Source organism: Papio anubis, chromosome 9, assembly GCF_008728515.1.
Source record: "Papio anubis isolate 15944 chromosome 9, Panubis1.0, whole genome shotgun sequence".
NCBI lineage: Eukaryota > Metazoa > Chordata > Mammalia > Primates > Cercopithecidae > Papio > Papio anubis.
This window is the reverse complement of record NC_044984.1, coordinates 60903697-60917469: the sequence shown is the minus strand read 5'-3', so window position 1 is coordinate 60917469 and position 13773 is coordinate 60903697. Positions and strand designations below refer to the sequence as shown.

The following is a 13773-nucleotide window of genomic DNA, read 5'->3' as shown; positions in this document are numbered from 1 at the left end:
AGATCATTTTGAGGTGTGACGAAAACTATTTTAAGACCAAATTTTTGTGTGGTATTTCAATGTTAAATTTCTCTTATATGACATTATATAGTGTGCCTGCCCCGCTCCAATCACTCGCAGCAACACAAACTTCCTGTTTTCTGGATTCCCTTTCTCAGCAACAGATGTCAACATCCACCAATCAGACAAGTTGGAAACCTTGGGGCCTTTTTGATCCTCACTCACTTCCATGCTTCCATGCTTCCCACATCCTCATTGGTCTCTAACTCAGGAAAATTCCTCTTCATTAATATGTCTGATGTCCATGCCATCCACATAGCCACGGATGTATTTTAGTCTATCATGTGTTGCCTCTGTATGGCATAGTCAGTACCTGTCTCTCCATATCCACCTTACCCTCATTGCGTGGGTCTCTATTTAGACTCTAGTTCTCTGCCTCCTTTGAATTTATGTGTGTACATGGATGGAATAAGTTCTTGCCCTTGGGATGTGAACATAAACAGGCCGGTAATGGCTTTTAAGAGAGCTGTCTTTCCCCTTCCACCAGCTGAATGAAAACAAGATTAAGTCCTAGGGCAGAAGTTTCTAAACTTTCTCAGTCCACAGAGCCCTTAGTGTCTCAGTAATTTTTTACAGCACCTCCAGGCCAAATAAAATACCACTAGTTCAATTTACTAAGTAGTCAGGTTCAAACAACACAGTTCATATTTTATCCTAACAACTTATTAGCCATGTGAAAAAAAGATATTTGTAAACTAAAAGAACAACATATGTTCATTTCACTCTTAAGTAACCACAAGTAGTTAATAATGAATGGTATGTGTGTGCCTGTTGAACATTGTGCAGTTTCTCAAATCCTTAAATTAATGTTGATAATCTCAATTCCTGTTTCACACTAGTTTTCACATGGGACTTGCTTTTTACCACAGTAACTGGAAAAAAAACAACAACTCAGTTTTGGAAAGCTGTGACATAAACAAAGCACTATAGTGTAAGCTAATGTTTAACTGAACTTCCTCAAGCTAGCAGGTGATGTTGTGTCTAGCAGATATCAAATGTGGCTGTGTTTTCTTGAAAATTTAAAACATCCAATGGTAGTCCTGTGAATTCACCATGGATTCATGTGCCTCAATGCACAGTTCGGCAACCAGAGCATTAAGGGATGACAAAGTCACAAAACGGAAAAGAGCATAGCTCCCTAAATCTCTGTGTGAGAGGGAGCTGACTAATGATCAGGAACACCCACCATAAACTTGTATGTGAGCAGAATAAACTCCTGGTGTATTTGAGTCATTATTCATTTTTTTATTTGTTGACACAACATAGCCTAACTTAATCCATACATTATATGACAGCAGTGGCCTTCTACTGGTTCTCCTTGACCAAAGATTAAGGTCTTTCTCCTCAAGACTTTACACTACCATTACCAAAACCATTGCTAACCTTTTCTAAAACCCAAATCTGAGCACTTTCTTAGGATCCTTCATGGTATAATGTCTGTTGGTTTCCCAGTCTCTTCTACCAATCTCTCCTCATGCACCAAACCCTAAGTCTGTCTCTCAATCTTAGCTATATGTTAGAATACCCTGAGGAGCTTTAAAAACTATGCCTAGTTCCCCACTTGCAAAGATTCTGATCTCACTGACATGGACCAATTCTTTGAAAAACACAAACTGAATCAACTCACCCAATGTGAAATAGAAAATTTGAATAGCCCTACAACTATTAATAACATTGAATTTGTAATTTAAAAACTTCCAAAGCCAAAATCTCTAGACCCAAATGGCTTCACTGGAAAATTTCTCCAAATGCTTAAAGGGAATTAAGAACAACTCTGAACAACCTCTTCCAGAAAACAGAAGAGGAAGAAATGTATTTTCCAACTGATTTTACGAAGCTAGTATTATTATCCTGATACCAAACCAAAGACAATACAAAAAAGAACACAACAGATTAGTATCACTCATGAATGTAGATGAAAAAAATATTAATAAAATATAAGTAAGTAGAATTCAGCAAGATAGTTTTTAAATTATATACCATGACCAAATGGGGTGTATTTCAGAGGTGCAAGGTTGGTTCAATATTACAAAATCAAACAGGGTAATCTACCATATTATCAAGCTAAAGAAGAAAAAATCACATGATCATGTCAGTCAATGCAAAATAAATTGGCAAAATTCAAACCTATTCATTATCAAAACTCTCAGAACAGTGGGAATAGAGAGGAACTTTCTCAACTTGGTAAAAAGTATCTATAAAGGAAACCCACAGCTCACATAGTACTGAGTGATGAAAGACTGAATGGTTTTCCTCTAAGACCATAACAGTAAGGTCTCACCACTCTAAATTAACGTAGTGCTGGAAGTTCAGCCAGTGCTTGAGGCAAGAAAGGGTAATAAATATGTATAGATTAGAAATGAAGAAGTAAAATTGTCCCTATTTGCAGATGACAATTGTCTATATAGAAAACGCTAAGGAATTTACATAAAAACCCACAAAACTTCCAGAACTAATAAGTTCAGCAAGGCCACAGGACACAGGCTAAATATACTACAATCAATTGTATAACTATATACTAGCAATGAACATATGTACATTAAAAATAATAATAAAATATAATTTAGGCCAGGCATGGTGGCTCACACCTGTAATCCCAGCACCTTGGGGGGCCAAGTCAGGAGAATTCCTTGAGCCCAGGAGTTTGAGATCAGCCTGAATAACACAGTGAGATTCCCCTCTATAAAAAAAATTAAAAAATATTTATGATTGTTCCAAAAAATGAAATTCTTAGGAACAATTTATAATTGTTTTAAAACAAATTCTTAGTACAAAACATACAGTACTTACATGCTGAAAACTGGAAAGTGCTGATGAAAGAAATTAAAAGTCTAAATAATTGGAGAGTCAAACTATGTGCGTGGATTGGGAGACTCAGCTTAGTAAAGGTGTTAATTCTTTCTAAATTGACATACAGGCTTAATATAAATCCTATCAAAATCTCAGCAAAATATTTTGCAACTATAGACAAGATTATTCTAAAATATAAACTTAACAATATTTAAAATGCCAATAGGATTATTTTTGGCACAAGATGTATTTTACATTATTGCAAAACTAGAACATGTATACTTGTAAAGATTCTGTGAGAAATTATGTTTCCAAGGTATGCTGGCTTGTTGTTTAACTTTTCTGTGAAAGATCAGAGACCCTGCCCATGAAGCCTTCCTGAATGAGGTATGTCATACCACCCATCACATCTCCTTTGAAAGAGATCGTACAAACAACAGACACCCAAAAGCAGGGGCATAGGTGAGGAGGCTGGTAAAGCCCTCAGTGTCGGTCTCTCAAAATTGGTCAGTCTGGATCTGCTTGAACATACAAAAACAAAACAAAACAAAACAAAACAGAAAAGTATCATGGGCATAAGGCATTCAGAACCTGTATCCAACCATCTCATTGTTTTGTAAACTGTTTTGTACAGGATGGAAATCCAGCATAATAATCTTGTTTTGTTCTGTGACACTCTTGTTTCTGGAAATTCTTGTCTCATTGCTTATTTAAAAAATAAAACAGGCTTACACAGAAAAAAGGAGTTACCGGTATATTTTGGCAAGTCCCTAAAATTCAGGAGCTATATGAACAGGAAATTACAACATGGACAATTGTCACAAGAGTTTCTGAAAGAGGAAAGAAAGCCATATGTGATGATTAAACAACAGGTGGTACAGGCTCTGACAAGAGTAAATAAAGGGTGATCATGGCACAGCATGGGAGGGCCCCTAATCCATGTGGACAAACGATGTTCTCAATGGTTCCTCAGAGGAGTCATCCCAGAGCTGCCTTGAAGACATCCTCAGCTAGGGACATGGATGAAGGGGAGGTGTTAAAGGCAGAGAAATAACAAATGGTAGGAGATTACATGAGGTCTGGGGAGACCATGTCCTGTAGTTCAGTTTACAATTTTCCTCAATTCTAGCTGCATGTTAGAATCCCCTGGAGGAAATTTTCAAATACTGAGCACACCCCAGACCAATTGAATCATATACCCACTGATGGGACATTTTAAAAAATTAAACTGCTAATTTTGAGATAATTGTAGATTCATATGCAGTTATAGAAAATAATATAGAGATTCCTTATATCCTTTACCTTGTTTTCCCCAATAGAAACATCTGCAGAACTATAATGTAATATCACAACCAGAATATTGACATGGATGGAGTCAAAATACGGAACATGTCCATTACTACAAGGATCAATCATTTACTCTTTTATGGCTGCATTCACTTCCCTCCTGCCCTTAACCCTGGCAACCTCTAACCCATCCTCTAGTGCTATAATTTTGTCATTTCAAGAATGTTAAATAAATGGAATCATACAATGTGAAATCTTTGGGGTTGACTTTTTACCTTAGCATAATTCTCTGGTAATTGATCTGGGTTGTTACTTGTAGCACTAGTTTGACCCTTTTGATTGCTGAGAAGTATTCCATGGTATAGACATACCACATTTGTTTAACCATTTACCTGTTGCAGGACATCTTGGTTGTTTCTGTTTCCTGCTATTATGAATAAAGCTGTGATAAGTATTCATTTACAGGTTTTGGTGTAAATGAAGGCATTCATTTCTCTAGGATTAATGCCCAGGAGTATAATTTCTGGCTCATAGGGTGGTTGCATATTTAGTTTTCTAATAAACTGGTAAACTGTTTTCCAGAGTAGTTGTCCTACTTTACATTCCCATCAGTAGCATCAGAGTGATCTAATTTCTGTGCATCCTCACCAGCATTTGGTGTTGTCACGAATTTTTATTTTAGCTTTTCTGATAAGTATGTAATGATATCAATTGTAGTTTTGATTTGTAAGTAATTTGAGCCATTTCCCTAAAGGAAAATGTTGAGTATTTTTTCGTGTGTACTTACCTGCCATCTGTATATCCTCTTTAATAAAATATTTCATGTCTTTTTCCTGTTTTCTAAGTATTTGCTTTTTTACTGTTGAGTTTTGAAAGTTGCTTATACATTTGAAATACTATTCTTTTGTCTTTTGTTGGATATGTGGTTTGCAGATATTTTTTCCTGGTCTGTAGATGTTCTTTTCATCTTAAGCAGGTCTTGCAGAGAACATTCATTTTTAATCTTGATGAAGTCCAATTTGCTGGATTTTTTTCCTTTTATGGATCATGCTTATGTCAAATCTAGAAACCCTTCACTAAACCTAGATCTTAAAATTTTTATCCTATGTTTTCCTACAGTTTATAAGTATGTCATAGAATTTCTATAATATTATGGGTTTTTTTTTTTTTTTTGACTGTGATTCATTTTGAGTTAAATTTTATACAAGGTGTGAAACTGTGGGCAAGTTGTGGGATTTATTTATTTATTTATTTTGCCTGTGGATGTCAAATTACTGCAGCATCATTTGTTGAATAGGCTACCTTTCCTCTATTGAATTGCATTTGCATCTTGTCAAAAACCAGTATGTCATATTTGTGTGAGTCTATTCCTGGGTCCTCTGTTTTGTTCCAGTGATCTATATGTCTGTCTCTCCATCAGTACAACACAGTGGTTTTGCTTATGTTTTTTGATACAGAGTCTCACTCTGTCGCCCAGACTGGAGTGCAATGGCATGATCATGGCTTACTGCAGCCTTGACCTCCCAGGTTCAAGTGATCCTACGGCCTCAGCCTCCTGAGTAGCTGGGACTACAGGTGCACACTACCATGCCCAGCTATTAAAAAAAAAAAAAAAAAATGTAGAGATGAGGTCTCACTCTGTTGCTGCTCTTGAACTCCTGGTCTCAAATGACTCTCCCCTCCCAGCCTCTCAAAGTACTGGGATTATAGGCATGAGCCACTGCACCTGGCCTACCACACAGCCTTTATTACTCTAGCCATGAAAGTTTTGAAATTGAGTACACTAAATTCTCCCATTTTCTTCTTTTTAAAAATTGTTCCTTTCCCTTTCATATAAATTTTAAAATAATCTTGTCTACAATTACAAAATATTTTGCTGGGATTTTGATAAGGTTTACATTAAACCTATATATCAGTTTGGAAATAATTAATGTCTTTGTTATGCTGAGTCTCCCAGTCTATGCGCATGTTTGTCTCTCCAATTATTTAGGCCTTCTTTAATTTCTTTCATTGGCATTTTTTAGTTTTCACCGTGTAAGTACTGTATATGTTTTGTTACTTGTACACCTAAGAATTTCATTTTTGGAACAATTATATATGATATTAATTTTAATGTACATATGTTCATTGCTACTATATAGATATAAAATTGATTAAAGAAAATCAACACTTTTTATGTTGACTTATTCTATCCACTGGAATATTAGTTCTTAGATGGCAGGAATAGTATCCATTTTGTTCAGTGTTGTATCTCCAATGCCTCAAACACTATCTGGCACATAGTAAGTGCTCAGTTCTTATTGAATGAGTGAATGGGATGCCTTTTCATTTATTCTAATCTTACATCCTTCAGAAGCACTTTAAAGTTGTCTTCATATAGTTCTTGTGCAGTTTTCTTAAGTTTTTTCCTAGGGATTTTACCTTTTGGCTATTGTAAATGGGGCCTTCTCTTCTATAATAACCTTTTACTGGCTGCTGTTCGTCTACATAAAGGATATAGTTTTCTGCATATTAATTGTATAACCATCTATGTTTTTAAATAACCTTATTTGTTTGTAAGAACTTTTCATAATTCTCTTATGTTTGCCAAGCATCACTGTTACTTTTCTTAAAAATTTCTGGAGTTCAGTAATGAAAAAGATTGAATTACAAACACAAAGAAAAACAGCAAACAACTAAATTTCATTCTATCAGTGGGATTCTGTTCAGTTATGTTGAGTAAGTAATGGTATAGATGTAAACCTATACCTTTTATTTTCTAAGATAATTAGATATGGTGATTAAGGAAAAAGTCAAATTCCGAACCATTTCTTTCCTCACTAGTTAGGCATCATCTGTTGCCTGTGCTGCTTGCCAATTGAAAGAGATTACAGTGCTCGCTACAAGGTCCTCTTAATTGGGGGAGTGATATTTGCAATTTAAATCACAAAAGAAAGAAATCATCTGTACATATTGACTTGCCCAAGTTCCACTGTTTTACCGCAGTGTTTGTTCAGTAAACCTTGATACATAAGTGAACTCATGCAAATGAATGCATCTGTCTTCATTTCTTCTGTCTTCATTAGATCATTATGCAGACATTAAACACCAAAAGGGGTATTAAATGATTAATTAGCCAACTGGAGACTTCAGGTGAGCCAAAAGCAAACTCCAAAAGCAGGTACCTTTCTCTCCAGACCACTTCTTCTCTCCCACCCCCTACAGAAACATCCATAAAGGATTTAGTCAATTATTCTGGGACCATAGATACTTATTGGCAGTTACCATTCTTGCAATTCAGCAAATTTTCTTGCAAGAATGTTCTATCTTTATTCCTGAGTTTTGCCTAATTTATATTCCTTATTTGGTCTGCTCTGCTCAGCTAATCCTGGTCAATAAGTACAGCAGATTGGATAGAAGACAAAATTGTAAAATAGATGGTGCATTTTGAACCTCAGGCCCTTCGCTCTATATTGTTGCCTGGACCATCTTCTCTGTGGCTGCTTCCCTACAACTCACATTGTATGGCACAGTGGTCTGTGACGTTGCCTCTTTGACTAGGCTGTGGCCATCTTGAGGATAATGGTCTTTGCTTTTTCCATCTTCGAGTTTTATTGTCTGGTTCAGGGTAGGCATTCAATATGTGCTTGAATCAATGAATGCACAAATTACTCAATTAACTGGTACAGGAATATGTTCTCAATTTCACATTATTAAAATTAGCTCTTAGGAAGACATTTGAAATGTTTTTAAATGACAAGGTAATTGACTAGTATCAGTTTTAAAAAGTAGCCAGATCGATGCATTTATATTTTAATAATGATGAAATTAAACTAAAATAGTTGAGCTTTTCTAGATTTTCAGGATTCAGCCAGAAGCCTGGGAAGCACCTGGGTTCCTTCTGGAGAAAATGACATTGTCCACCTCCCATAAGGCTGTACCCGTGCATCCTATTTTATGCAGGAAGCATGTCCTTGAAAACTTGGAGTAGAAAGAAAATTTTTATGAATAGAAACTTACTTCTCACATGCCTGGTGTTAGTATTTTAGAGTTGCTTCTTCATGAAAATTGGATAGACCTTTAAGATAGGCACTTAAAAAAACTATGCTTCCAACTCTACATGTAAAGTTCTATAATCAAATGTTTAAATATATAGGATCACTGCATATTTAAAGAAGATGCAAAGAATCTTTCTGTTGGCAAAATTGTTGGGCACATTATATCTCTTTAATATGAATGGTCATCATCTACTATGTCATTTTGTTTACTTTAATTATTAACTTTATTTAAAAAATTTGTAACTAGCCTTCTGCCAACAAGGGTTTAGAGGGATTGTTTATTAAGGTGATGTCTTCAATATCAGTTGAACCTATGTATGTTTCCATGAGATTTCTGGGGATTTCTTTGTTTTGTTTTAAGGAGTGCAGGGGAAATGCACATAGTGATAGAATTTTGTTACAGATGCTTCTGGTAAATGATGTAAAAGGTCCTGTACTTTCATGCACTTGACAAAAATTTTCATTCTTGAATTTCAAATTTTATTTGGTCTTTCATACCAAATGTAGTAGATGAAGCTGACATCATACACACTCAGACTCCTCCTTGTCTTCTACTTTAAAAGACAATAATGACTTATGTATACAGTGTCATGAGACTGCCATGAAAAGGCAGGATTCCAATGATGGTATGCTGGGATGTTAAAGTCACAGGAGCTGGCAAACTTGAAAGCCCTGCCTTGAAGGACATTCTCTAGGCTGCTGAGGAAATAAGTAGCCTGCTGTCTGCAGCCTTCTTCCCCAAAGTACTCTGTTCTCCTCACTAGATCAGATGAGATACTGTTTCTTTACCTAATGTAATTTCATTTTTTCACTGGCTAGTGGGATAATATACTAGCAGCAGCAATTTAAAAACCTTTATGATACACATTCATAGATATTTTCAACATTATAATTAACTGTTATTAGGGAAAGGGTTAAGATGTGCAAATAATTTTTTTTTAATTTCACTTTGAAAGAGCGAGTTTGTTTTTGCATTTTAATATGCATCTTTGATGTTCTAGAAGTTCATTACCCCTGAAATGTGTAACTTAATTTAGGAGAAATTGGAAAATTGGACAATTTCCCCATCCCTACCAAGAAAATATATTTGCAGATAAGGGAATAACATCACAGGGAATTTTAAAACAGCATTTATCCTAATTAGCCTCTGGAAGGTAAATATTGACTCTACTCATTTTTATTTTTGAAAGGGAGGATATTCTTACAGTTTTCTTACCTTCTGTTGTGACTAAAATCAAAAGATTTGAGTTCTGTCTTGCTGTATATACATTATCTCCACAAGATCTATGAAATTTTAAAATTTTGTAAGTAGCAAATGAAAGATTTATGGCAGTTACCTGGAAATTCCGAGGATCAATCCTGCCTTGCCATACTGTGACATATTCTGCAAGAATGATATGAGTGTTACATAACCCATCATACTTCGTTTTTGAAAGACAAAGAAGCTAAAGTCAATATTTTTCTAGAACCTGTAGAAAGCTCTCTTCTCCTTTCAGTTGACTTCCTAACCTGAAACATACCATGAACTTTGAGTCTGCCACTGTGCTATATATGTTCATATTATCATCGAAAATTCTGTTCTAATTCCTTACTTTACAACTTTTAATTGTTCCCACTGGAGTTACAAGGAGAGAAACCAGAGAAAGTCACCCAAGAATGGCAGAAAACAAAGGGTGAATATTATTTGTACATAAGACAATTTGTACTATTTATTGTCAGCCTGGAGTGAATACCCCACCAGTGCCCATTTTCATAGCTTCTAATAGGATATCTGCCTCAGCATTATCTGCATGCGCATCTTTATGAAATATTCTGTAAATTACAATGGAAGGAGGCCATAGATATCTTTTCTCATAAAAGAAAAAGTGGAAAGAACTTTTGGGGAGGAGTCACTTAAACATACACAGAATGACATTGGCAATTCTACTCTCATTTTAATACGGCAAATGCTTTTCTTTTAACAGAGGAATTCAAGGGCTCCACAGTCGTCGAGTTGATGAAGAAGGAAGGCACTACCCTGGGTCTGACGGTATCGGGAGGAATTGATAAGGATGGCAAGCCAAGAGTATCTAATCTGCGGCAAGGAGGAATTGCTGCTAGGTAACTGCCTCTTGGGGAAATCTACTGAAAGGAACACAGGGTGTAATTAATTCAAAAATTAAAGCTCCATCAAAAGTGGTCACTAATAAATAAATGACAGCTGCCATCTGCCAGGCAGCACAGGCCAGCAGAAGCACAATGGGGCACATTTCAGAAGCTGCTCCCCAGGTCTGCCCGCGTGGCTGTTCTAGCCTAGGCTACAGTCACCAGGGAGGTTCTTGTGTCATCTCAGGAGCTGCCAGGCCCTCATAAGATTTTAATTTCAAAATGACCATGTGCAGCTAGCCTGCAAATGTGCCACTGAACAGCAGACAGGCTGCAGTAGGAAGGAGATGCTCCAGTCATCTAAATGTGAAACAGATGACCCATATAATGTGTATGGGGAAAGTGCCAGAGAGGGACATGGCTACCCTTGAAAGAGTGGGAGACCCAACTCTGAGTTTTCAGTGAAAATTTTATTTATCCCACATCCTCTCTCCTTTTCTACCTGTGTGATTTTCAAGAGTTGGTTTCTGAAAGGACAGAAGGCTTAGAGGAGGAGGTCTCACCTGTCTTTCTTTCCATAACTGCAAATTCCACTCGTTATTGCCAAAGGCAGAATGTCCTGGATACTGGGTAGGGGTGGACTTCCTTGAGACACATTCTAAATCTGCCTCAGAAAAAGGGGGTGGAAGATCAGGTTTCATTAAAAGTGAGGCCAAGCTGGGCAGTGGCTCATGCCTGTAGTCCCAGCACTTTGGGAGGCCAAGGCAGGTGGATCACGTGAGGTCAGGAGTTCAAGACCAGCTTGACCAACATGGCGAAACCCATCTCTAGTAAAAATAAAAATAAAAAAATAGCCAGCCATAGTGGCACATGCCTGTAATCCCAGCTACTTGGGAGGCTGAAGAAGAAGAATCACTTGAACCCAGGAGGCGGAGGTTACAGTGAAAGAAGACTGTGCCATTGCACTCCAGCCTGGACAACAGGAGCGAAACTCCGTCTTAAATAAATAAATAAATAAATACATACATACATACATACATACATACATACATACATACATAAAATAAAAGTGAAGCTAAAGTACCTTAAATTCGGGCCACCAATATTCATATCCACATAATTCCAGGTTAAATCTTAGAGTTCTTGCCTCATAAAATGTCATCTGAAGTGGTGATTTCTGTGATTACTTTTAATGATCAACCTGTTTGTACAATTTACAAACTTAATCCAGTGGATTGCTCCATGATCAGAAGGTATTGTTTGTAAGGGAGACTGGTGTGGACACAAGCACCTCAATCTGCTTTCTTTAGGCTTTTAAGAAGCATCCTTCCACACCCAAAACCTCCTTTATTTTGTAACAATCATGGCCAGTTCATGATGCTAGGGGTTCATAAGTCTCCAGAGTTTCTTTATATCTCTCCTTTAAGGCAAGTGTGATGGGGGAGAGGGGTAGCATTTTCAGTTGTATTAATGCTGTAATTAAAAGTGTTACTGTGCCAGTTATATTGAGTATTAAAAATCACCAAATAGTCACTATTTAAGGCACTACCATTTTGTAGGTAGTAAATCAAAATAATTAAAGATGAGATCCCTGCCCTAAAGGGGTTCACAATCTATCAGTGGAGATAAGGCATAAAAATCATGAAACATTTGGGAGCAAAAATGGCATTGCATGATAGCAAAAAGCAACAGCACAGAAGTTATTACAGAGCACTAGGCGGTTCAGTTGACATAGTGTCAGGAAAGTGAGGTAAGGGCCATGCACGGACTGCAGACCGGGGCAGATTAGGAGGCTCTTTGAAGGAGGAATGATTGGAGCTGGATTTATATATAAAATAAACGTGTTAGTTATTTCTATTTTGGGAGAAAATGTTATTGAAGGTCCTTATCAGTGACATGAATTTTAACTCCTATTATTGATCTTGCTACCTTCTCTTGGTTTAGAAACAGAGTTTGACTAAAGTCCAAGAGCAGCCAATATTCTGTTATGGTGGTATAGAGAGACAAGAATGTTACTGAAAGCCAATATTTGCATTGTGATTTCTCCTTCACCAATACTCTTATCAATCCTGCTCTAAGCAATAAATAACAAAATAAGCTGACCCTTTCCTTAGTCCTGGACAAACTCCCAGTGAAGTTATTGAAAGCTGTGAAATGTATAAAAGGCAGGCAGCAAAAATGAGCAGGATTGAGAATAAAAAGATGTGTGTTGTATCTAGGATGTGGATCCCATCCCAGAGAACCAACTGGTTTAGGGCAAAGAACTTAAAAAAAAAAAAAAAGACTTCTCTTGATTTTGTTTTATGGTGCTTTTAAAAATAAAAGAGGCGAAAAGGAAAAAATCAGAGATAGTGGCAGACTCAGAGCAGGACTTCCAAGGTATCACAGGCTGCATGAGTAAAAGCGATCCCTGGTTCTCCTCTGACTTCAGCCCACCATCTCCTAGGAGGCAGGGACTTCTGCTGTCAGCCTTCTAGGCTTGCTTCTACACTGCATGCTTACTCATGAAGGGAAAGTGGAAATATAGTCAGACTGGCCTGCGGAGAGGGTGAGTCTGCTGAAACAACATTGTCTATTTTGCAGAAGTGACCAGCTGGATGTGGGTGACTACATCAAAGCAGTGAATGGAATCAACCTGGCCAAATTCCGCCATGATGAGATCATCAGCTTGCTGAAGAACGTGGGAGAAAGAGTGGTTCTTGAAGTAGAGTATGAGCTTCCGCCGGTCTGTAAGTACAGTAGCCCCCCTTATCCACAGGGGATACATTCCAAGACCCCCAGTGGGTGCCTAAAACTTCTCATAATACCAAACCCTATATACATCGGGGTTGTTTTTTTTTTTTTTCTATACATACATACTTACGATAAAGTTTAATTGATAAATTAGGCACAGTAAGACATTAACAACAATAACTGGCTGGGAGCAGTGGCTCACGTCTATAATTCCAGCACTTTGGGAGGCCGAGGCAGGAGGATTGCTTGAGTCCGGCAGTTCAAGACCAGCCTGGGCAACATGGCAAAGCCCCACCTCTACAAAAAATAGAAAAATTAGCTGGGCTAATTACTACTACTACTACACACCTGTAGTACCAGTTACTCAAGGCTACTTGAGCATTAGGCGGAGCATCACTTGAGCCCAAGATGTTGAGGCTACAGTGAGACATGATTGCGCCACTGCCATCCAGCTTGGGGGACATAGCAAGGCCTTGTCTCAAAAAACACACACACACAACATTAATAAAGTGAAACAATTATATCAATATGCCAGTCTCACTACTCTTGTGCTTTCAGCCATTATTAAGTAAAATAAGGGTTCCTTAAACACACATACTGCAAAGGCTAAGTGCAGTGGCATATGCCTGTAATCCCAGCACTTTGGAAAGCTGAGGCGGGAGGATCACTTGAAGCCAGGAGTTCAAGACCAGCCTGGGCAACAAAATGAGACCTTGTTTCTACCAAAAAAAAAAGATTGGTTGGGCATGGTGGCATATGCCTGTAGTCCCAGCTACTTGGG

General features: G+C 37.4%; 1 protein-coding gene across 11 annotated transcripts in view; it reads left to right on the top strand.

The window, feature by feature from the left end:
- The window catches only part of GRIP1 (glutamate receptor interacting protein 1), a 720325-nt gene that overhangs the window by 527466 nt on the left and 179086 nt on the right, over positions 1 to 13773 (top strand). For all 11 annotated transcript variants that reach the window (XM_031651086.1, XM_031651082.1, XM_031651081.1 and 8 more), the window contains 2 exons: positions 10139 to 10274; positions 12843 to 12988. In XM_031651086.1, the coding sequence (XP_031506946.1) occupies positions 10139 to 10274; positions 12843 to 12988 (282 nt within the window). The remainder of the gene's footprint in view (positions 1 to 10138; positions 10275 to 12842; positions 12989 to 13773) is intronic.